At 43.4% G+C, this 24,533-nt stretch overlaps 1 protein-coding gene across 1 annotated transcript in view; it reads left to right on the top strand.

Moving 5' to 3' along the window:
• Positions 1 to 20,283, top strand: part of LOC105559585 — a 46,221-nt gene extending 25,938 nt beyond the window's left edge. Inside the window, exons 3-5 of the mRNA XM_012007994.1 lie at positions 10,631 to 10,749; positions 15,827 to 15,920; positions 20,054 to 20,283. Of these exons, the coding sequence (XP_011863384.1) occupies positions 10,631 to 10,749; positions 15,827 to 15,920; positions 20,054 to 20,221 (381 nt within the window). The 3' untranslated portion in view covers positions 20,222 to 20,283. The remainder of the gene's footprint in view (positions 1 to 10,630; positions 10,750 to 15,826; positions 15,921 to 20,053) is intronic.
• The last annotated feature ends 4,250 nt before the right edge of the window (positions 20,284 to 24,533 follow it).

Here is a 24,533-nt window from a genome sequence, read left to right as displayed (position 1 = left end):
AGTCACCAGCCCGCACGCGAGAAAGAGCAAAACGAGGCGACCGATAAAACCCCGAAGAGCGCGCAGGATAACACCGAAACGGCGTAATCCGCTCTGGGACCGTCATAAGAAACACGAAAACGTGACTGCTGTCCCTTGCAAGAAGCCCTTTTCATGCCGATCTATTATCTTATTTATACATTTCTTCATTTACAATTAACTTCTTATCGCCGATCGACAGCAATCGATCATTTAGAGCCGCTTGTTTTTGTATCTATGTAATTAATAAGACGTTTTACTTTTATTCCCAGCTTAAATAAAAATATTAATGGCGCGCAGTTCTATGTCGAATCTAGTCACGACATGACACTTTCGTGAAATAACTTTAGACTGTTTATTGCGATGAATATTGCCACATGCCTCGGTGGTCGAATTGGTGAGAGGGAAGTCCAGGTTCAAACCCTGGCTGAGGTAAATTTTTCGCAATAAATTAAAAAATTAAAATCGTTTAGACACTAATATCCCAAGGGATATCTATCTTTGCTAGAGATTTGTTTAAAAATCTAATACTTGTCGATTTAATTCTAGATATTTACAAGTACCAAGCTAGTGCAACGCACGCCTTATTGACTTGTGTACTTTCGGTGCGATCTTAGGTCGCCCATATTCCCAGATATGCTCTATATATCGACATCTATGCTGTATACATGAACTCGCGCGTGGTATACCAAAGTTTCTATTGTTGCTTCGCACTTGGGCTAATTCCTTGGCCAAACTCGAATTACAATGTACGTGCGTGTCCCGAGAAAGCTCGGTACAGGTGCTCGGTCGAAGCTTAGCTGGTACAGGCGGAATATCATATTCTCCTTTGTCGAGGGGTGCAACAACGTTATTTGCATGCATTCGACGGCGTTCGTCGCCGGCCCAGCACGTCGTCCCCGGCGAAACTTGCCAGAGTCGTCGTCGCATGATCTCGCTAAGTGACGCGACGATCTTCGCATGTCTACCGCGACACGCTTGCAGACACCGGTAATTCCAACTACCGACACACATCGCGAACTACAAACTCGACACGACATTGGCAATCATGGCTGCATAGCGTTTGTCTCCCTCGCTCTCTTTCTCGCTAGATTATCTTGCGGATTATCACTCTCTCCGGAGGCAAGCGTCCCTCGACAAATGGATCTCTTATTCTCGGTCGTTTCGCGACGGTCGGCTCTGCATAATATCGACAAGTGCGACTAATCGAAATTGATATCAAAGAATCCCACAAACGTTATCATGTGCCAGATTGACGACAATTCCGACTTTTGCAAGCGATTAATGCGCTTGAGGATTTTCGTTGTAGTTAATATTATAATTGTTAATAAAATGTATGGTAAAATTTCAAGAAGCTCTAATGAAATTCTTCGAAATGCCGAGTTGTTCCACAATTACACGATTTTCAGGATAAATTTTAAAAGGAAATTCTCACACCGTGTATTAGTGTGACGAGAAAATTTTTATGACTCGTCGACGTGCGCGCTTCTAATCGATAAACATCTCATAAGCATAGCGGGCGTTTGTAATGTCTAGGAGGGAAATACCGTCCGCCTCGAATTACGAGGCGGGCGAATCACGGCAAGTGCGATATCGGGTGTCCTACGGATGCTTGGACATTGTCCGGACGATATATCGAGGCGAGGTTTCACCGGTCCCCCGGCATCCTCATTCGCGTTTCGAGATCGTCGACCGCGCTCCCGTGAAGGTTCTAGGGACGCCGAGGATTCTCCGTGGTTCGCTTTCGCACAATCCGTTAATCCTTCGTAGCTTAATCCGAAACATACAGCTCTACAGCTTCGTTTCTTCTGCTATTAATTACGGAACATTGTAACGCTGCACAAGCATAGCGATCTATTTTTAAAAGACGTATGCTTTAATCCATCCCCGGACTATTTCACGTTTCTATGTTAAAGTTTTAAGATTTTAAAATAAAAGCAGCCTTAATCCGACTTGGTCCCGCGAAACGTACGTCTGTTTAGCGATTAAGCAAAAATGTGACATTGAGCAAAAATAGCATTTTCACCCAAGTTCAATGGCTTTTCGAAACGTACATCTGTTTAGCGATTAAGCAAAAATGTGCCATCGAGCAAAATAACATTTTCACCCAAGTTCAATGGCTTTTCGAATCCACTTTTACATATTATAATGGCAATTCCCTGAATATTTAGTGACACGTAGGTACAAAAATGCAAATGAGGTAACCCGAGCCGCCCTGGGCATTGCCGATAATGGTGCTGAGTGGTTCTATAATAACTGAAATGAATAAATGATATCGTGCGTACGGCATATGTAATAACTCGCTAATACACGTCGCTGAGTTTCGACGAGAACGCGGAAATAGGTTGAACAAATTTGGCGACGTGAACGGCGATGCGTATATGGCGGCGTAACGAGCCGAGTAATCACGTTAATACGTTAATCGTGCCTCCTAATTAATGGGACTCGATGCAAAAGCTACATGTTATTCGCAAAATATACACTATTCTCCATTGTGAATTAAACAATTCACTCGAATCACCGAGGAATTATCATAAAGCTTCAGTATCGAAATATACCTTCCCCCTCTGATTATTAGAAAGAAAACACAAACACGAAGAGGTAAATAACTAAATAAATGAACCATCGAGGAATTGAGCAGAAAATATAAAAGCTCTCTGCACGCGATACCTCATAATGTTGCGAAATGAAATTACACCTCGAGATTTCTACACCGTTCGAATGGCGTGTCAAAAAAGATGCAAGTCCGCTGTGTTGATGACTTTTATCATTCAGGCCCGAAACAAAAGATCGAAAAGATTCTTACACAATACGAGTGTCGCTATGTCCCGAACCTCAATTAAAAATTTCTATTGGAAAATAACAAAATGGTGCCAGTTTGAAAAAGTTTTGAAAGGTACTTGTTAAAACCTTTTCTTCAAACTGGCACCATTTTGTTATTTCTCAATAAAAATTCTTAATTGAGGTTCGGGACATAGCGACACTCATGTAGATTAAGAATCTTTTTGATTTTTTGTATCGGGTAAGCCTGAATGATAAAAGTCATCAACGTGGCGGACTCGCATCTTTTTCGACACGCCATTCGAGTGGCGTAGAAAACGCTTAATTAAAAAAATTGTTTAAACTATGACAAAAATTTAAGAGTGCCCTAATAAAACCCAAAAACATTTATTTCATTGTATGGTGTATTTACTGTGAAAAAATTGTTTAAGATGAGCATAGTTTTTGTGCCGTTAAAGTGGAACGACCCCTTAAAGTAAAGAAATAAAGCCATAAAACATCGCAAACTTATTGCGTACCTACCGCGACGCAGACGAAAGAAAATTCAATGCACACATATACGGTGCAATGTGTAGCCTAGAAAACCCTCTTTATACCACCATAAAGAAAAATCGTAAATGTACATCTTCGCGTGTGACCGATTTCTCCTGACGGATTACCGGATTAATCATCAGGCTCGAGTTGCCCGCGCGACTTGATGCAGATGTACGATGCAGCAGCGGCGCACGTCCCACGATCGCAATTCGCAATCAGCTAATCCCAGGCGGAATTTAGGTGCCGGCGCAATTCGCCCGGTCACGGAGAAAGCTGTCCGATACTTCATTCTGACAAGCAGATGGACCGAATCAGCGGCGCGTTGCATCACGATACGTCGAACAACGATGCCATCCCGTCGAATCGCTCCTCGAAGGACAATGACGTTTATCGTCAGTCTATCGATTTTACGTCCGCAGTCCATTAACCCGGGATTGGATTCGCGATCACTATGCGCGCTCGTTCCCTCGATAACTACGAAACGTACAATCGGCGAAAACTTCTCGCCTGCATGTTATCGCATTATACTCGGCTGCTCAATGATCAGTGATATTAACGGAGGCTAGAAATTTAATCAAGTTTCGTTCACGGTAATAATTAAAACATCCATCGTATCGAGCAACCGTGCGTTATTAACGTTTAGGATTAATCGTATAATTTTTCACGGGTTTCGATGCGCAAGTGTTTTTCCCGCAGTCGTGATAATTGCATTTCAAATTGTTCATAGACCGAAATCGATCGCGGTCACCTCGCTCCGAGAGACACCGGTGCAAAGAAATGCTTGTAGAGCTATTGTCGCGAACGAAGGGACGCTGCGCGTCCGGCGTGGCAGGGGCGGGACGGGATTATGGCAGGGCAATGGACCGAACTACCGGATTATCGGGTAAACCGGCATCCCCTATGCGCAACGTGCGACCAACACGGTCGCACGAATGGCGAAACGCAGGCTATCGTTCACCGATGGCGATACCCTCGCCTCGCTTGCGAAACTGCAACCACGCTTCGGCGGTTGCGCCGCCGCTTGTGCGTCCGAACCGGATTTTCCGAAATTAAGGTGAGCCACGATACGACGGCAGCGAGCCGTGCGCGATAAAGCTGCCGTAGCTGCATTCGCGCGATACCTTTGACACTTGACAACCCTAGCACAAATTGATATTAGGTCGACAATATCTGCTACCAATAATGGATATCGCGTCGGCAATATCTAGTATCAATAACGGGGCTGCTTGGCTTTTGTTGCTCAAGCCGGCCGGTTGTTTCGCAAACACGCCGCCCGAGAAAACACGGCATCAATAACGGAGTAATGCACGATGAATATTTTAATAAATTAATATAGCACGTAAAAAGTATTCCAAACAAAAACTATATGCAGTGGGAGGGAAGTAAAATGGAATAAATTTTCAGGATGGACGAGACAAAAACAAAATTTTAATTTGAAATCGTTATTGATTTAAAATCACCATCAAACGTGATTAACTCGCCGTACACGCATTATTTATTTTGATCCCGATATACTTCCGATTCACTCACCGTATCATATTTGATGCGGTGCACAATATTTTAGCATTATTTCCTTTTGTCTTTCACTCTGTTAAGATACAGCTTGAATTTAGTGCTCAATTGTATTGAGAAAAATTATTGTCAATTAATTGTTCTCTTTTCACACCTGTCCGATTTCGTCGTTAATGAGACGCGTTTGTTTGACAATGGGACTCCAAACGCGATCTAATTACGTCAAGTGTTCTACAATTGTCCGTTCACATTCGTGTTCTCAGTCAACTTCTTCTGGGCCGTTTGTGTAAAACGCGCGGAAATTCGATCGCGTAAAATTACGAGGAGCGTTAACGTCGTTTCTGACGATAATTAAGCATGCTTCGTGACACACGGAAGTGGAACACGGAAATAAATGATGGCGCGACTGAGGAGGGAACCGTTGCAGAATTCCGGCCGCTCCGTGTCATTTGAGATATAGTAAATTACCGAAGAGAAAGAGAGAAGAGCCGCGAGCTGCGGAGGAAGGAAGTCGTGACGACGACGGCGCGTGAGATCCACTTATTCAATCAACGGCACTCAGACCGATATAAATGCGAGTCGCAGTGATCCTTACGCGCATAATATCGGGCGCGTTTGTCAACGACTATACGGTTGCTCCGCTTCTCGTTACCGCAGCGCGTAAACGCGACGATCGCGGCGCGCGACCGCGAGACCCTGTGCGAAAAAGGAATAATTTCACGGGTGCAACCAGCGGTCCAACCTACTTTTTCAATGACTCGAAATTAATCTTGGAGCCAAGAGAATTAAATTCGCAAAGCTTAATTTGGCCCAAGCTTTAATTGCGGCAGCATTAATTGCGGGGGAATTGCGACGCTTTGCGCGAAAGAATTTTAATATCCAGGATCCGAGTACGAATAGATAAATGAAACATGGCAGGTTGGTTTGTTTTATCTCGAAATTTCACGACTAAGATAACCGATTCCGTTCTTGATTACGAATTTATTCCTCTTATTATTCTGCGCGTTAAAGGCGACCGTCACGCAACATAAATAGGACAGGAAAAAGGTTCCTCCGCAAAAAAGGAACACCATAACTATAGACGGGCAATTGGAATCGTTAATGGACAAATTGTCCGCCTCCGGGCGTTTCGGTGTTTGAACGCCGATAAATTTGCATGTTCGACAGGAAAGGGCAGCCATTACACAAGCCCGCGACCGCTTTCTGATCGTTTCCGATCCGCGAGAATTGGTTCAATTTGTTCGATTGTTCTTCCGCAGCGGAGAAAGGACGACTGCAATTGCGGTTAACGTGTTGCCGTAATCGCGACACCCAGTGCACACAAAATGTCACTATTATCCCGTAAATTCGTATTAATGGACTCGGCTTCAAAAATATCTTAGTTGTCGTGTTAAAGCTTTTAGTGGCGTCTCTATTAAATTTCGTTTATTAGTTCGCGGATTTATTTACTCGCGCAAAAAGAAAAGGAAATGTCTTAACGTCTTAATAAACAATAAGCAGCCAGATATGCGTCGCCCTGGAACTACAAAATATACGGGCGAAAATTACGGGAACAAGACGGAAAAAAAGGGGTTGGGAAAGAAAAATAGACGAGAGAGGAAAGAGAGCGCGAGAACTTTGGCCGAGAAATTCCGTCCTTCATCCCTTCGGCTGTTTGTATTCCACCCTTACTCACAGCCCTTAGCTGCCGCGGTCGCTTCTTTTTGCTCCACTTCTCACGCGCGCGCGCATGTGCACAGTCGTTTGCCTTTATTTTACTTTACCCGGACTTCGTCCTTACGATCCACCCGCGCACGAGCTTGAATCGAAAGCGGAAATTGCGAGATTCGTGCGTGATCCTTGCTTATTAAAAGCAGCAAAAAAAGCGGATATTGACGCGTCACCGACTCGACTCAGTATTTCCCGACGCAATATACAAGTAATTGCTACCTCGAGATATTCTTGGTTAAAACTAAAGCCGGGTCGAGCTTCAATCAGCTTCCGCCTGATACCTCGATACATTTGACTCGGAGGGAATCCAAGATTTCACACGGAGAGAATTTTCTCTGAAAATCGTGTAATCGTGGTACAACGCGACATTTCGAAGAATTTCCATTAGAGTTTTTTGGAATTTTACCATACGTTTTACAAGCAATTACAAATACAATTAGTAATGGAAACTCCTCTATTATAAGATACACCCACAGAAAAAATTTCCGGAACCAATGCTATATCGATATAGCGTCAATCATATTTATTGTAGATAAAGGAATATTTTAATCTTTAATGAAAAATTCTAAAATTTAGAATAAAATGATAGTATGTATCGTCTTTTATCGTGGTGCTAACTTCGTGCGTTGTAAGATGGAGGAATCGATAGAGGAGAATAAGAGTTATTGATTTTATTTTAATATTGTCTTATTTTTATACTAAATGAGGTTGTGAGAAATATAAATGCGTGAAGAATATTTTTGATCTCAGTAACAGAAATCCTTTCTGAAGATATAGGATTTTAATACGAGATAGCAGCAAATTTAATCACAAATCTTTTTTCGCAACGATTACACGATCCAGCGATGAATTTTCCACTCAACAGATTTCACTGCAAAGGCAATAAATTCATGGTGGAATCAACTGATGACGCCTGTTACTTTAACAGAAACCCCGCTATCTCGTCTTAAGATCCTATCTCATAATAGGGGACTTTCCTCTGTATATTTGACTAGTAAAATGTGAAAGTCAAAGTTCTTCAAAGTGTCATGTTGTCCCACGATTACATGATTTTCAGGATAAATTTTAAGAAAAATTGCTCCATGTAGAGCATTGATCTTGAATTTTTCGTTGTCTCTGAAGCTTTCAATTATCTGACTACATTAAAAAATCTCTTCTACATGAATTATAAGCCGTTTACTTTGAAAATGAATTCAGTCAAGGTCGAAGCATATTTAATACGTAAACTGCCTTTATTTGCATTTTAATAATAACGATAAATAGAGAGAGAAAGAGAGAGAAAATTATAATGAAAATGAATAATTATATCCAGACAGAATTAATTAATCATATAAAATAGTAAAATTTTATACAGAAGGCCATATGGTATATTAAAGTCTGCATCATAACGGTCGGGGCAAAGATAATCACTATGATATAATACCTGTCACGCGTTATAACACACCGTAGCGTAAAATATTGTATAACATAAATTTTGCTGAATAAATACGAAAGCGGATCTCGCTACTCCGCTCGACTAATGCGATTCGATGATTCGCGAAACATTATTAAAGACCAGTAAACTCGGCCGCGAAGCACGTTCGATTGATCGCTGCGGTACCAAATCGAGAGGAAGAGAAAGAGAAAGAGAATAGTGGAACCGACACTGCGAACGTAATCATGCGAGTTTGATCGGCGAGCAAGCAAATAATTGCGCCAGTCTATCGCGAATTGCAGTTTCCAGCTTTATACATACTTTATGGCCGCGGGGTAGATTTTCCACGTTGCGTTCAGCTTCGCCATGTGATCGTTATGTACGGGCAACGTTATGTAGAAGTTGGAAAAATTAACTAGCAGAAAAACTTTAGGAAACGAAGCCAACTCACACACAGGTAATATGGAACTTTGAATTTTTAATACATTAAAGTCCAGAAGCGGAGGACATATTGCGCACACATTATCATTTATTTCTGCTAAACTAAAAGTAGAAATATACTTTCACGTGTGCTCTCAAGTTGGCATTTATACACGTAGAAAGTACACGGTTTCGTCGATTCAGGAAACGTGTTATGTATTGTATGTAGTTGGATAAAACAAAAGCCTCAACGTTTTAATCCATTGAAACCCATCATATAATGCATTATATTATTTGTCTAAATTAAATCGACGGCGTTAATACGTAAAAAATATATATATATAAAATAATTTCTGCAACGTAATAAAAATTAATACTTGCAAAATCGAGTATTCCGTTTTGCGTAGCGTGGTCCATAGATTGGCGCATTCGGCGATCAAAATCTAATATAGTCTCGAGGATCGTTAGATTATCGCGCGTCGATTTGGCTACTATTGGAAACGAGGATGAAAATAAAAAGAGAAGAGCAGGGAACGCGCGCGAACGTTAATCGTGAATTTGTTGCACCACTCTCGACTCGTATCGGGACGAAGGATGGTGGGGCGCGGTGGAGGTTCATCTGAATCTCGATATTCCCGTTTACGTGGCTGGAATGCAATTCCACGAGATCCGATAAAATCGCGCTTTCCTCTCCTTCCCTGCCCTTTCGCCCTCTCTCTTACACACACACACACACACACACACACATAGAAATTGTCCCCGTCGACTGTTCCGCTGGTCCGGAACGGCGAATCAAGAAATTTTGGCAACGAGCTATCTCGCGGTAACCCGAAAAAGAGAGAGGAAAGGGAAGGAGCCGGTCGTCGAGAACAGCTCTTCCAGCCCTTCGTCTTTTCGACCTCGCCGCGTATTCCTCTACTCGCGTCTCGCTACCCTCACTCTCGTGGCTCGAGGGAAGAAGGCGCGCATTCTTGCTGACAGATGGCAATTTACGACGTATCGTAATTTCGACGGAAATGCACGGTTATCGCGGAATATCTTGGGTGCCAGCAAAACTGTTGCCAAGGGAGCTTTGCAGATGCCGAGTAATGAGAAGCGAAATAATTTGTGTTGATAAAGTGAAATATTTGCCTCGGTACGTGATTCAGTTGGATTTCTGCCGGAATCTCGAACAGCTTCAAAGATAACGTTAATTATTTTATCAATTTTTCATGTAAGAGCTTTTAGAGAAACGATGGTTATTAAACATGATAGAAGACGTGTATGATATAATGGTGATGGATATTTTCAAGATGGTTTCACAACTTTTACAACCCGACGATGAAAATTGACAATCGGATCGATGTAAATCTAGACCAGCCAAGTTTCGCGCAACTCACCCGCTTTCTGCCGAACTGTCGAGCGAGAGGAGAATAACAATGTTACGTGAGATATGTGTACCGATTAAAGAGCGATTTATCCACGCTCGGTATAGAAAATCCTCGGGATGACGGATGCTTGCGTCGCGCGCGAGGGATCCACGGAAGGAGGAGAAGAAGACACGGTGGTTCCTCTCTCCCTCTCTCTCTCTCTTTCTTCGTCGCGTGCGTAAGAGAAGAAATGGCGTTCGGTGTGCGGTTTCAATATTTCGGTCACATAGTCGAGGTTCGAGGAAGCCGAAGAGCGGAAACCGGATCACCGGGGTGGGACGCGCGCGAGATAGAAGGTCGAGAGTCTTTTTTTTTTCTCTCGCGGAGGATACGTTCGACTGGAAGGCGAACTCGCTCCCACAAATCTTCCAGGGGAAACCTCGAACTCGTCGAAGACGCCGCGAAGAAGCCCCGACGAAGCCTTTTCCCCCCAATCCCGTCTACTTTATTTGAGAACGCTATAGCGCTCTCCTGCGAGCTTACTATCGACGTTCCGCGTTCTATTATCCTGAGAAGAAAGAGCCGCTTAATAGAACAAAATACGTTCGATCATGAATAAAATTAACGAAGCAACTCATACAATTAATGCGATATGTTTCGTCGATGAAGACGCTGTAATTACAATAGTTTAATTACAGCGTCTTCAGTAATTACGATACAATGCATCGATGAATTGCGTGATACAATTCGATAAATTGATATCTCTCAAATGAGATTGCTGGTTACGTTTTAGTTCTTCTTTTCTCGGCGCAGAGTTTTCGACGTTATACATTCAAAATGTCCGAGTGGCATACGACGAGATATTCAAAAGACGGTTCACTGTTTGTCACAGGTTCTTTTGTTCCCCGAGGAGGGCTGGGCGAGAAGCGCGAGTAGTTCCTACTGGACCCTGACGCCGTTCTGGTGGAGCCGGAGCCGGTGCAAGGTCGTGGAAGTCGCCGGGACAAGAAGGTGAGAAGTTATTATCAAATTACGGTTACGTCACTGATGCGATTTTGATAGCCAAGAGGTAACGTCGACGTATCTACGTTTAAAGCAACTTGCGTTTCCACCTGACAGTTCCGTAGCGTCGCTTCAACAGTCGTCGTTTCTTATCCGTTCGTTTGCGTTCGATAATTGTTATATCGTGGGACAACCGTTTACAACGCGTTTCCGATTCTTGACGATTCAGGACGCGCCTCGCGTTATCCCCGTCGAGATAACGAGCTCATAGGAGCACACCGTATACGTAAAGTGGATAGAGGTGGATAACGCGAACGGAGGCAGAATACCGTATAACCGGAGAGAGAAAGAGAGAGAGAGAGAGAGAGAGAGGGTAGAACCTCTGTCCTCTCGGAGCGCGCGGTCGTATCACTTTGGAAACTGGGGCCCGTCTAACTTTCCGGCATCCATAGATTTCGGCGCCGTTAAGGTCGCCGGTCGGCGCGGTCGAAGCCGATAAGGGACTCGCGATTTATAGCGATTCGTTCGATCGCTTGTGCGCGCGCGCAGAAGAAAAGACGTCCTCATTGTCTTCCTCCGAATGCTGAGAGCCATGATAAATCTCGAGGAGGTGGAGACGAGTCGGCGAGCAGGCTTTGGACCGTGCGATAAAATCGCGACGTTTTACGACGCCCAAGATCAAGTGTTGTACCTTGGATCCTCGAGGAAATTGTCCTGCGTTTCTTCTTTATAGAAAAATCGCCCTCTAAATCATTGCGCGATGTTTATTTTAATAACTGATACTGAAACAAGATATTTAATGATCTTGTCTCTACAGTAAATTATTACCGACAGGCATCAAAAATATTACTCGTTTTAACTCGTTATTTCTTTCCTATTTAAGGGGATCCTTTAGCCATCTCTTTTACCGACACAGTCAAATATAGTTTTTGCGATTGTAATTCTTTTTATTAGCTTTTATGCACAAAATAATATCAGGATAAGTTGCGGACCGCATAGCGGAACATTATAAAGCCAATTTGAAATTGGCTCTATAAAATTGCAAAATTTTTCGAAGAAGAATTACAAAAACTATATTTGACTGTGTCGGTAAAAAAGAACAGACTGTAAAATGTTTCATAGAAAAATACTACAACTAAAAAAATGTGTGTATGACAAAATGACACAGTTCGAGACATTTGTTTCAAAGACGGAACATCAAGAGCATTCGTGCTGAAGGCCACGCTACAACCGCATACAGGTCATACACCGCGATTAATATATGGTCAAAATTGATTTCGGAGGCATCCTTAGAGCGGCGCACCGGGCATAGACGTCTCCGCAGGATCGAACGGAGTTGACGAAGACAAGACCGAACTTGCCTAAATATCCCTCGGCTCTGCTACGGAACGCCTGTATTCCTTCGTACCACTAGCCGTGCTACAGGGAACCAGCCTGCCCATCTTAGCAAACACGTGGCGTAACGGCTCTCCTGGTTGCACAAATCAATTTCTACGCCCCTACCCGTAGACACGTGTACAGTTCGCGTTATTCTCTGACAAGGACACCAAATACAACACGGTTACTCCGTGACCACGTGTTTTGGCCGACTGTTCAACTTACTCCGATCTCGAGCCCGATTTTCGAGAAAAGATACTCCATTTGGATTTTGATGGTTTCTTGGTCAAGAAAAGTTTTCAAGACAGAAACCATCCCGAGACCTCGAAGATCGTTACTCGGATTTTCAGTTGTTGCTTGCTCGACAAAATTTCCCACGGTTAGAGCACATCTAGACTTAAGCTCGAAAATCTCGACGATCGAATTACTCCATTCTAATCTCCAATCTCGCTGCTCAGTCAACAAAACTTTACCAATCTCATGTTGGGACATCAAGATAGTCGCATCGGAGTCCAATTTATCCCCAAAAAATTACTATTTTATACCGATCCCCATCATTGCTCGGTCAACAAAAGCTTTTACGGCGGGTTGAAACGCGACGACAGTTCGATCGGCTCGTTGGTCGGGTAAATCTCGCCCATTTATCTTCATCGAGGATTTCGACCTCTCACGCAGTGCAATCGACTGCAACCAAATCCAAACCGATTGGGAATACTCGACAAATATGTCGCGATGAGCTCGTCAATTTATCGATAATGAGCCAATACATGCTCTAGAAAGTAAACAATATCTCGAGGGTATCGATAATATAACCACTAACGCACATTAATTATCAACGTAATTATCGTCGCTAATTAGAGTTCGTGATTTTGCTAATTGACATTCGATATCATCCAGTTCATTTTTCCTTCAAGCTTAATTACTTGTCCCTCAAAAAGTGTTCTTACTACAATTCTATGTTACCTTACTTCGTCGCTCAACTGATAGACGCTTATTGAATGTTTATTACAGGCATTTCACGTAAACTTGTCGATACAACGGCGCTGATATGAATAAACAACGTTTCGATCCTGTTCCAGTTTATTTTTCGTTCTGACAGACATTTATTATAAGTATTCGATCGCGTTCACTGTCAGCTGTCACGCATATATTAAAAGTATTTCGTGCGATATCGTCGATAACGTCGGAGCGAAAAGAGTCGAGAGTCGAAAAACGTCCTCGTGTTTACGTCAAGGACACACGAAGTCACTGTCCATTATGTCTACTGTGCCCCCGCGTAGTTGCGTAAACGATAAAAAGTAACGTCTACAGGGCCTTTCTTCGATGGTCCGGATTTTTCCTTGCACACCCTTTCCTTTCGGGGGAAGCTGGGGAAATCAAAGCAGCCGGCGCGACGGACTTCGAACCGAGTGTCGGATGCGCCGCCGTTCGCCTCAATGAAGGCCGTTTAAACTTTTAATGATCGTCGCCGGTCCTCGAGAAGTATCTCCGCCGGAATAAGCCCCTCGAGTCGACCGTGCGGGTGTTGGTGAATTCTCTACCGCCTGCACCCCTCCCCTCCTCTATTTCTCGTTTACTTTCTTTATGCAGAAAAGAGTTTTCTCTCCTCAAAAGCCCCTCCTTCAGATGGAATCTTTTAACGTGATATTCATTAATTTTATTTTCGCACAATTTGTATATGTGTCATTATTTAATTTATATTTGAAAGAGAGAAAAAAAGGAGTCTCTAACATGAAAATGTGTACCTTAGTTTTCAAGTTCTTGGAAAATAAGAGAGGAAAAGTTTCACGCGTTATCATTCATGTGTTAAGTTAAACTTATAAAATGTAGTTTTTAGAAAAGACTTCAAGACTTGGAAGACCAACACATTTTTTCCGGAATAAACAAATGAAATATATACCTATTCATCTCAGCAATATTATTAAGGGCTCACAGTTTCTCCTCTTATAATAAAATATTTTTGTAACAATTCTACAATTTTAACATAGGTCCTTTAAGATATAAAATCAATTAGAAATTAAAGAGGCCGTTTAGGACCGGGCATAGGTGTAAGTAGCCAGTTAAATTAAATTATTTAAGTGAATTCATATACCGTATTCTTTTCCAACTTATCCTGTGCGCCAGTTACATACTAGTCTTAAAACACAGGTTAATCCCCGTAAGTGGAAGTGTTATCGTCAGTGAATTCACGTTAATAAATTATTTTAATAATGCTACACAGTAGCATCTAATATGATATTTGTAACAATTGTACAAACATTTAGTAGATACCTATTGTAATGGAATTTGAAATATACACTTCGTTGTACTCTTTCTTTCTTTTCACTATCATTAAAGAGCCTATAGCTCTTGTCACCAGTCAAGTGAAACTCCCCCTCGTCTTCTCAATCACTCCCGCTCCATAATTTCCCCTTCGTTCATCACTTCGATGAAGATTGCGTGGCCTAAAGACACGGCACGTAGCTAACGACAATTAACTTAACAACGCGCACTTGAGATGGTACTCAAAAGTCTCAAATCGGCATCCACAGTTCGAACACATCAAAAACTTCCACCATCCAATAATACTTTTAACACGTAGCACATAAATTGTGATAAACTGTACTATACTATATAATAGAAATCTAGTTTTTAAATAATTAGCGGGAAAAAGAGTGAAGAGGACTGGGACGATGAGAAATGAGTACACGGAGAGAATTTTCTCTTAAAATTTAGCCTGAAGACCACGTAATCGGGCATTTAGGAGAATTTTATGACACTTTATTAAAATTTTACCATACATTTTACTAGTAATTATACTTAGTACACATTTTATTAGTAAAACCCGGAGAAAAAAATGAAAATATCTCATTCTATATGTCTCAATCATGTAATATCTAATTATATCCAATTCTAAAATCGTCACATCTTCAGAGATCTGACGCTTTCATTGAATATTCAATGCTATTATCCTTTTGTGACATCTAATTATATTCTCTTAGAACATTTAATTATAGATTTAGTTAGATCTCAATAGGTAACGTCGAACAATCGAGGAAAGTGTCAAATCTCTGAGGATCTGATGATTTTCAGAACTGGATCTTATGAGATGTAATTAGAAATGACATGATTAAGACATATACAATGAGATTTCTTTCCATTTTTTCCCGGGAATGTATGGTAAAATTTCAAAAAAACTTTCGTAAAGTTCTTCAAAGTGCCACGATTACATGATTTTCAAAGTAAAAAAGAGAAAATTCCCTCCGCGTAGCTTCAGTTCTGTTGCTATCGTAATATAAATAGTTTTCGCGATTTCTTACAAAGAGGTAACAATTGGAGGAATCGCCTCCTTATACAAACGTCTTTTATAAGCATACACAATGCCTCGCTACCCCTGCCGAGTGCAACTCGGGAGAGAGGGTAAGAATATCGAGGGTGTGCTCGAGGGTCGATCTTCTCAAGGATTACGTCAAAGACGCCAGAACGAAAAGCGAACGAGCTAAAGACGACGAATTGATAGCTCTCTGCTTATACTCGGTGTATCAAAATCGATTGCGCTTTTTCTTCTTTTCTTTCTTCTCTATACTATATAAGGTCGATACCACGTATCCCGGATACTCATGATTTTTTCTCGCCGTACATTTTTCTACCGGCTTCGAGTCGATCGCCCCGTACCAAAAGTCTAATTGGTCGTGAGGTTTTAATTCGAAAAATCGCGATTGTGTTTCAGGTATAGTACTCAGGCGAAGATGGTGGACACGGGTACGGGCACGCTTTACATTATCGGCTCGTTCAAGAGGATGACCACCGATCCCGATTTCAAGGTGTGGATTTATACAATTAAATTTACTAAGCGTGCATTCGTTAACTCCACGTTTGCGTTTCAATTGTTCTCGTTTTTAATAAAAAGTAATTTGTCCGAGCAGAATGTCGTACCTTCTAATTCGCGAAATTGTGCGGTCGCTGTGCCCCGCGATTGCTATTAATGAAATGCGTAACAAGTTGCTAGAATTTCCTATCGTAATTCCTAAATTGGGTAACACGCTTCATCAACTGGCTCACGTTAGTTGTTGAACAAACTCGTCGCATGTCGTACCGAGTAGAGAAATAACCTTTAACCTTTTTACAGGCTACGCTACGTTGTATTTCCCCACACTGCCACTTTACTTTGACCCAAAATTATTTCGAAATCATAAAATAATGATTTATATATCTATAAATACATTACAAATAAATAGGTAAACTAGGAGAACTTTCTGTTCTGAAAGAATGCTATTCTTTCTTTAACATATCCTTTTAATACGCTTACTGGCGCGAACAGAAAATATGTACCTAATTCATACACGGATTGGTTCACATTTAACGAAATATGATTTTGTCGTGCCATACTTTCTCCCTGAAACATAATTCGCGGGAGGACTTCTTTCCGTAATCGTTGACTGCTCAAAATTTTCAAACTGTTTCGACATTTTCGTGGAAACGTTGACTTGAGATAATTAATTATTTGGATAATTGCATGGAGAGAATTTTTTCTTACAATTTATCCTGAAAATCATGTAATCGTGGGACAACGCGGCATTTCGAAGAATTTTATGAGAGTTTTTCCAAATTTTACTAGCAGAACATGTGGTAAAATTTCAAAAAACTCTCATAAAGTTCTTCGAAATGCCATGCTGTCCCGCAATCACATGATTTTTAGGATCAATTTTAAGGGAAAATTCTCCCCGTGTATTTAAAAAAATACAACTAAATTCATAAACTTGAATTACACTAATTACTTTTTGCGCCGCCGTAAGAACGTCGGGCGAGGCTCGCGCAACTCTTCTAAACGACGCACCGGGCGTCGGAAGCTTATATCGGAAGCTCGCAGTCCGCCCCGGCTAATCTGCAGATTGTCGGATTACGAGAAATTTCGTCACCGCGCGATACTTCCGCTCGCGCGGGCAACGTATTCGCGACGCCGCGCGACGCGATCAACATATCTCCGCTTTGTCTCTCCGCGTAAAAACGTATCTCCCGGCGAGTGCGCGCATGCAATTTTTAGACGCCTCTATCCGCGAGAGCCGAGGCCACGCAGCGGAGTGATAATTAAATAAATGAATTAATTAATATACTGCTACGCGGAAAACTTGGTATCGTTGCGCATTGTTTGTAACGCGCGCGTTCGTCGTCCCCGTTTCCGCAATTACGGAAACAGGTCGCGCGCGTTTTCTGCAGGCGAATTAAGCGAATTGAAGAATTCGCATTCCGCGGCCCGCGCGGACGTCCGTCCCGGTGAATTAACAAGATCACGCTCGTGGAAAAAAAAACACCCGGGCGGTCCCCGGCCGGGATGCGCGCGAAACAGCCGAGGAAACGTCACGCGAGAGCGTGACGCCGCGATATTTCCCGTTGATAAATTTCATATTCGTCAAACATGCGAAATAACGGTTATCAAATTTATCACTGCGTCATTATTACATCGCGCTCGTTTACCGCCATAATCACGCCGGTGGATACCGCACGCAGAAAAATACGGTCCTACGGCGTAATGGGTCGTTAATCTTTTTACCGAGAATACATGCGTACACGCCACGTCCACGCGTCGCCGTTGATCGCGCCGAGACGCGTTTCGTCGTTATCGTTCGCGACTTTTAATTCTCGCTCCTCCTACGAGGGCCAGAAATGCAGAAATTCGCGAGCGAAGGGACTTTTACTCGGAGTCTCGGAGGGGAATAACTGTCGGCCGACAAAAGGCGTCGACGCGTCTCGCGTATGTACGTAAAGCCTGTATCAAACTACGGATTGAGATTGAAATTTGGCCAAGTAGAGTAAAAGTCACTAAAGCCCGTATCAGAGTACGGATTGAGATTGAGATTAGATTGAAATTGACCAATTAGAGTAAATTGACCAATTAGAGTAAAAGTCACTAAACTTGAGATTGGTAAACTTTGCTCTGATTGGTCAAATTTCAATCTAATCTCAATCTCAATCCGTAGGCTGATACGGGCTTTAAGAGATTAGTCACTTGAGATTAGTAAACTTCACTCTGATTGGTCAAATTTTAATCTAATCTCAATCTCAATTCGTAGTCTGATACGGGCTTTAAGACCGAATCAGACTAGCGATTGCCGACTCGGATTGGATTGGGATCAGCGATTGACGATTGTCCTGTAGCCAGTGAGAGTCGATTAAGTCGCTAGCCGCTTCGCTTTCAATGGCTAGAAGACAATCGCCAATCGCAATCCAATCTGCGTCGACAATTGCTAGTCTGGTCCAGCCTTAAGACCGAATCAGACTAGCAATTGCTGACTCGGATTGGATTGGGATCAGCGATTGACGATTGTCCTGTAGCCAGTGAGAGTCGATTAAGTCGCTAGCCGCTTCGCTTTCAATGGCTAGAAGACAATCGCCAATCGCAATCCAATCTGCGTCGACAATTGCTAGTCTGGTCCAGCCTTAAGACCGAATCAGACTAGCAATTGCTGACTCGGATTGGATTGGGATTGGCGATTGACGATTGTCCTCTAGCCAATGAGAGTCGATAAAATCGCTGGCTGCTTCGCTCTCATTGGCTAGAAGACAATCGCCAATCGCAATCCAATCCGCGTCGACAGTTGCTAGTCTGATTCGGCCTTAACGTTGATGGCACGCCTCGGGCACACGTCGCGACGCGTTTTCACGACGTTTATCGAGGTGCCTGGAGAGAGGAGTCGCGTCGAGAGCAGACTTTTTCTGCGGAGGGAGGAGACCCCGGACAACTGCGCGCGTATTCCCCAAATGCCTAAAGTAGATGCCATTGCGGGCAAACGACAGGGGAGTCGCATAGCTGCCGCCGGGGGTTTTATGACGACACTGAATACGCGAGAGCCGCGACGTGTACGCGCGCTTCTTACGCGTACGTGTCGTCAAACGTGCTGGAATGTGTAGCGCGCGGCTGCCGGAAAAGTAACACGTGTCCGCGCGCCAACGGTCAGTCGTAACTGTCGCGCATGCAATTTTGATGGAGAGCCGGTCTTGCATAAAGGACACGACCAGGCTCTGAATCGACGGACGCGAGCTTCCCTGCGCTTTCTAATGATCCGCCATTGAGGCTCGTCCGACCGCGTCCGAAATATCGTATCCCCGGTAATAGCGAAAGCACGAGCTACGTTTTTAAATGTAAATTACCAAAAGAGCAGCGGGACGTTTTAATTAACACAGATACGCTTTACGGCAATTTTTTTCCCAACTGGTTAACTTTTAATTACAAGCAGTCCGACCAAGGGATTTCGACGGGCTGGTTGCAGCCGCGCTTTATTTGTGTGCAAAATGAACTAATTGTATATTTACGTTACAAAAAACACTGGATGGCATAAACATAAAAAATGGACAATTTGCTGGTCTTTATACACGTGCACCACTTGCGTTACATTGGCTGCTTTCCTTTTAGGAGGCACAAATCGACACAAGTTGACACACCCGAGAACACGTTGCCACAGTTAAATGGCAAAGGCTCAAAGAAAAAGACTTTAAAGGCCTGTGTCCACGATGCTAGAACCTGGTCCAAGTTCGAGTACCGAGAAATGTGTAGCCAATCAACTTGCAGCTATTTCATAAAAGCATTTCTCGAAACTAAAACTTGGACCAGGTTCTAGTGTCGTGGACGTAGGCGCCTTAAGAAAGGATTCTATCGAAATACTCGAAGAGTGGATGCGTTCTTCGGTCAAAAGCACACTCCGACTCGCCTCCCTAGCAGAGTCGAAGAGTGTCGATTCAGTTCGAATTAAATTCTATAGTGACACGCGTCGATTTGTGTAAAAAAATGTCGACTGCGTTCTCTGAAAGGAAAGCAGCCATTATTAACGGGACCGACGAGATTGTAACCGGAGGAGGGAAATAGAAAAGAAAAAATTCGCGGGAGACTCTTCTCGAGTTTCGTGTATGCGCGAGAGCAACGCAGTGATATCGTATCGATCTGCTTGCCGCCCTGTTACAGCTGTACCTGACGTCGAACGTCTCGTCGAGCGACTTCAACATGGGCTATAGTATGACGGGCACGCTGGAGCGCGGCTGCAAGAAGACCAACTCCTTCCAGATGACCCACTTCGCGGTGATACGGCGGCGGGACTACGAGAAAGCGTACGAGGACCCGAATCCCACCTAGTGTCCGTCCACACCCACGCTCTCCGAGTGTGGGGACTGCGAGCATTACACGTAGCTAGGGGGAAGAGGCGAGGGGGCCGCCGGGAGGAGCGAGATGCACTTCCGCGTCGTGCGCTCGCATTTGCGCCGGGGCCCGGGGGGAGAGTGCACTCGCCGCTCGATGGATCGTCGGGAAGGAGTCGCTCCTTGGCGCGAGATCGATCGCGGGGTCCCGTGGCTCCTGGTGGGTTCCACGTGTTCCTCGAGGCGTGGATCGCGAGGGCGCTCGATCGCGGATCGCTCGTGTGTGAGCGGGAACCTCCCATGTCTGTTTCTGCCAATGCAGATTAACTTTGATCTCGGTGTAATTCACTTCCTGTCCTTTTCCAACTCTTACAGGTAGAAAAGGATAAGAAGAGAGTTAAACCGAAATCAAAATTAATCGACGCTGGTAGAAACGGACATTAGAGAAGCATCTGTGTACAACATTAGACCGCTAAATCCAGGGTATGGAAGTGACGCGTTAATTGTAACGCCGTTGCCGTTACAAGTTACTCTTTTTAGTAATGGGCTGGTAACGACGTTACTTTTTTTTTTCCTTCTGTTACGGTAACGTAGTTACGTTTTTCTAGCGACTGTAACGAATTAGCAGTTACTTTTGTCATTACTTTTTACATTTCAACCCCAGTTATAAAATATAACTATATTTTCTTACAATTTAATCTCCAGGCATCGATCGATATTTATTATCTATTATTATCATGGGTTGTTATATTAAAGATAAATTCAAAATTATTATGTTAAAAATTTGAATGCAAAATTGAGAGTACAATAAAAAAAACCGCTGGTTTCATCTCGGTTTCAGGATTAAAGAAATAACGGAAAAAGTAACAAATCGTTAGTTTTCAAGTAACGGTAACGATAACGAGTTACATTTTTTACTCGGTAAAGACGCACACCCACGCACACTTTCCGCAAAACTATAATACGCTCACTCTCTGTCGGTCCTTCGATCTTTTCGGTTTCGATCGCGTGGTATTCCACTATTGTTTTTGGTAAAAAAATCCTGTCACACTGTCATACTGATTTCACATTACCACACATACAACATCCGTCTCATTGGCTCCACCACAAAGAAATGGCGGATGCGCCGAAAGGATCGACGCAGTACAAAACAAATGACAGAGTGGGCATACTAGTTTATACTATGGTAAAGCGTAACAGTAAGGTTTCGACCAATCACGTGGCTCGATTTTCGCTTACGGCGTTGCCGGACGTAAGCGAATCGAGCCACGTGATTGGTCGAAACCTTACTGTTACGTTTTACGGAAAGTGTGCGTGAAGGCCTTAACGAGTAACGATAACTAGTTACTTTTAAAAGGTAACTTTCCTATCCCCGGCCAAATCTGCTTGCATTTCTCATTTATCGTTCGCATTTATCTTCCAAAAGGCGTGACAGAGGTACGGAATAATCGCACGTAGACAAAAGCCGCAGATGGAAATGTATTAAAAAGTGAACGGGGAAGAAAATGGGTAAAAAGGCAGTAAGGTAAGCAGGGAAGAAACGCGAACACCGCAATTCCATTCTATACGTCATCTACATTTTCCCTTGTAAGACATCATAAGAACGGGGGATAATCAAGATAGAGTGTGAAGAAGGAAGCTTTAATTCGCGCAAAATCAACATTAGCTCGTGGTAATAAGAGATCATGGAGATGAAAGGAGGTAGTGAAGATCAAGATAGAGTGGATTATGAGGAAAAAAGAATGCCGAGAGTTTTCATTCTTACAGGATAAATATCTCTTTCGCGAGATTTTTCCACAAAATAAACCCGTGATGGATCCCTCGTAGCAACCGAATTCTTTCAAGGTAGCAATGTCCTTTGGACTCCTGAGATTATCCGCGCACATAATTGAAACAATTATTTTGCGTTTACCAGAGCTTGCGTCAGGGCTTCATTAGCGTTCTAATGGATTGCACAGTGTCTCTCCGTAACCTCGAATCGTCCGTTACTTTCGCGCGTAATCGAGTTCGAGATCGAACGAAACCCGGCAGCGACCTGAAAACGGCAGCGACACTTCGTTTCCGCGAGGAGGTAAGAACGGCTGTAGGTTCGTCGTTGTCGCGAAACGGAGAAACGAAATACCAAAGTCGAGTGGCGGCCCTGCGCGACAGAGCCAAACGTCCAAAGATAGTCCTTAAATTAGAACGAATTAATTAGCTCTTAATGGAGATCGTCGAGCGTTGCATATACCTATAAGCGGGGAAGCGTATACAGAGGAGCGACGTTAATCGAGAGGATGCGAAAACCGTTTTACCAAAGTACTAGCACGTAAGTTACTTGCAACTTTCTGCCGGCGATAATCCAAGATCGCAACGCACACTCCTCCAATCCGCAAGGTACACTGCTTCTCATCGATCGACGCATCGATGGCTGCCGCCGCCTCGTCGGGATTACAATTAGTAAGTGATTAACGAACTGAGGCTTTTTCCGGGGTGAATCCACGGCGAATCAGCTGCCTAGAGAGTAGTGTTCTATGTGCCAATTCAAGAAACCATCGTTGACGAGCACTGTACCTGACAATTACTACAGAGTCAGAGCGCGCGAATGCGCACGATGAAAAGCCCGGGACGGGCGAAACGACGTTTCAAACCCCATTTCGCGGTCAGACGAAAGTTTAAAAGGCGTTTAAAAGAGATCTGCGGAACCGTTGAGAAGGATTAACACATTGAGAAAAGGATTAAAACGTCTTTTAGCTTTGTGCGACATTGCCAACTTTCTGGAATAGCGTCGTCCGGCTTTTACTCTTCAATTCCCCTACAATGTGTTCGAACAAATGAAAAATTTTATCGCCAGTAAATTCTTGGAATACCGTAAACCTTGGGCGGCTCTGGCCAGTTTCGCGGTATTTGTTTATACTGTGCAAATTTACCTTCCAATTGTTAATACCTGTGGTGTATAAAATCATTTTAAAAAAAAGAGGAAACGTGGCAACAGGGAGTGAAAATTTTAAGACAAACTCGTACAGCAATAAACAAATACCGAAACAGTGACCCAAGTCAATCCAAAGTCTACGGTACCTCGTCAATCATTTTCTTTCGACATTTACTGCGCATCGAAATTTATTATGCCTCTCGAATCTTGAGCCGCAGTTTAATTCTCGGGCGCAAGAGTTACTCGAAAACGGTACAGAGTTCATCGGTTTACGCCTTCGGTGATTAAGTTTTCCCATTTGACCGGTTTCGCCGCGGAACGTCTATCGCGTTTCAAGTTCGGCGGCTCGCTAGAATGGAAAATTTCATATGGCGGGGGCCCGCGCGCCAGGACGCCGGGTTATAAATATCGTTTCGCTGGTCTAAGGCTTTATAGGCAGTATATAGCTGTAGCGTGTAGCCGGCTTACAAGGTATTTCAAAGCTTGTTACGCGCCGCTTTCTTTGAGCCACCGCCGACGGACGTCGCTCAAGGAAGGAAGAGAAGCCGCGGGAGAAGGAGAGCTTCGCTGCACCGACGCCGGACACACACGCGACACAAAGCGAGAGGTTCTTCCCTCTCGCGCTACCTTACATGCGGGATCGTCGTGAGTCGGCGTTGTAAACGCGTAACACGATACTTATTTTTGCTAAAGAGTAGGAAGTCATTCACGCCGGCCACGATGCATCCCGATGAGATCGACGTCAACGATCGCCGATCGTTCGTTCGGGGCGAGGGTGCGATTCCGGCGAGTCGCGGGTCGCAAAAGATTCGACGTGTCTTTCTGTATCGTATTTTATTAACGATTTCGGCCCGTAATAGCAATTAAACATGTTACGTTTTAATATCGAGTCAAAATGATTTATTTATTAAATAATTATTGTTACTTGGTCCTTTTCTCGTGGTTGTATTATATAGTAGCGCCGTTTTTAACGTTGCGCCGCGATTCTCCAATTGTTTCTACGTACGAGTAACGATGGCAGGAGTGTACTCGTGCGAGCTTTGACACTGCTGTCTTTAGAGAGAAGCCGATCAACGGCGAACGAACGATCTGAAAAATTCTATTATAATAAACTCGTCGTGCGTAACTCCCCTTTATAGTCCTCAAAGAAAATCTAGTACCTACCGCTTTTGCTCAAGGAATTACCTATAATGCCAAATGAATACTGTGTGCTACAGCGCGCAAGAAAGTTCAGTCATTTTGATATTAAGATACGTATTGCGTTAAGAGCTTTCGTTTAACTATCGAGACAAAGTGAGATGCATCCTCGAGCGTCTAGAATGCCGTTTTAGATTATTTCCCTTAGGGACGCATGGTAGTTACTGAATATACGCATCGAGACTTCATTCAAATAATCCTT

The sequence above is a fragment of the Vollenhovia emeryi genome, unplaced genomic scaffold (assembly GCF_000949405.1).
Source record: "Vollenhovia emeryi isolate VEMERY1.0 unplaced genomic scaffold, V.emery_V1.0 DF939263.1, whole genome shotgun sequence".
Lineage (NCBI taxonomy): Eukaryota > Metazoa > Arthropoda > Insecta > Hymenoptera > Formicidae > Vollenhovia > Vollenhovia emeryi.
This window is presented reverse-complemented; position numbering and strand designations above follow the sequence as displayed.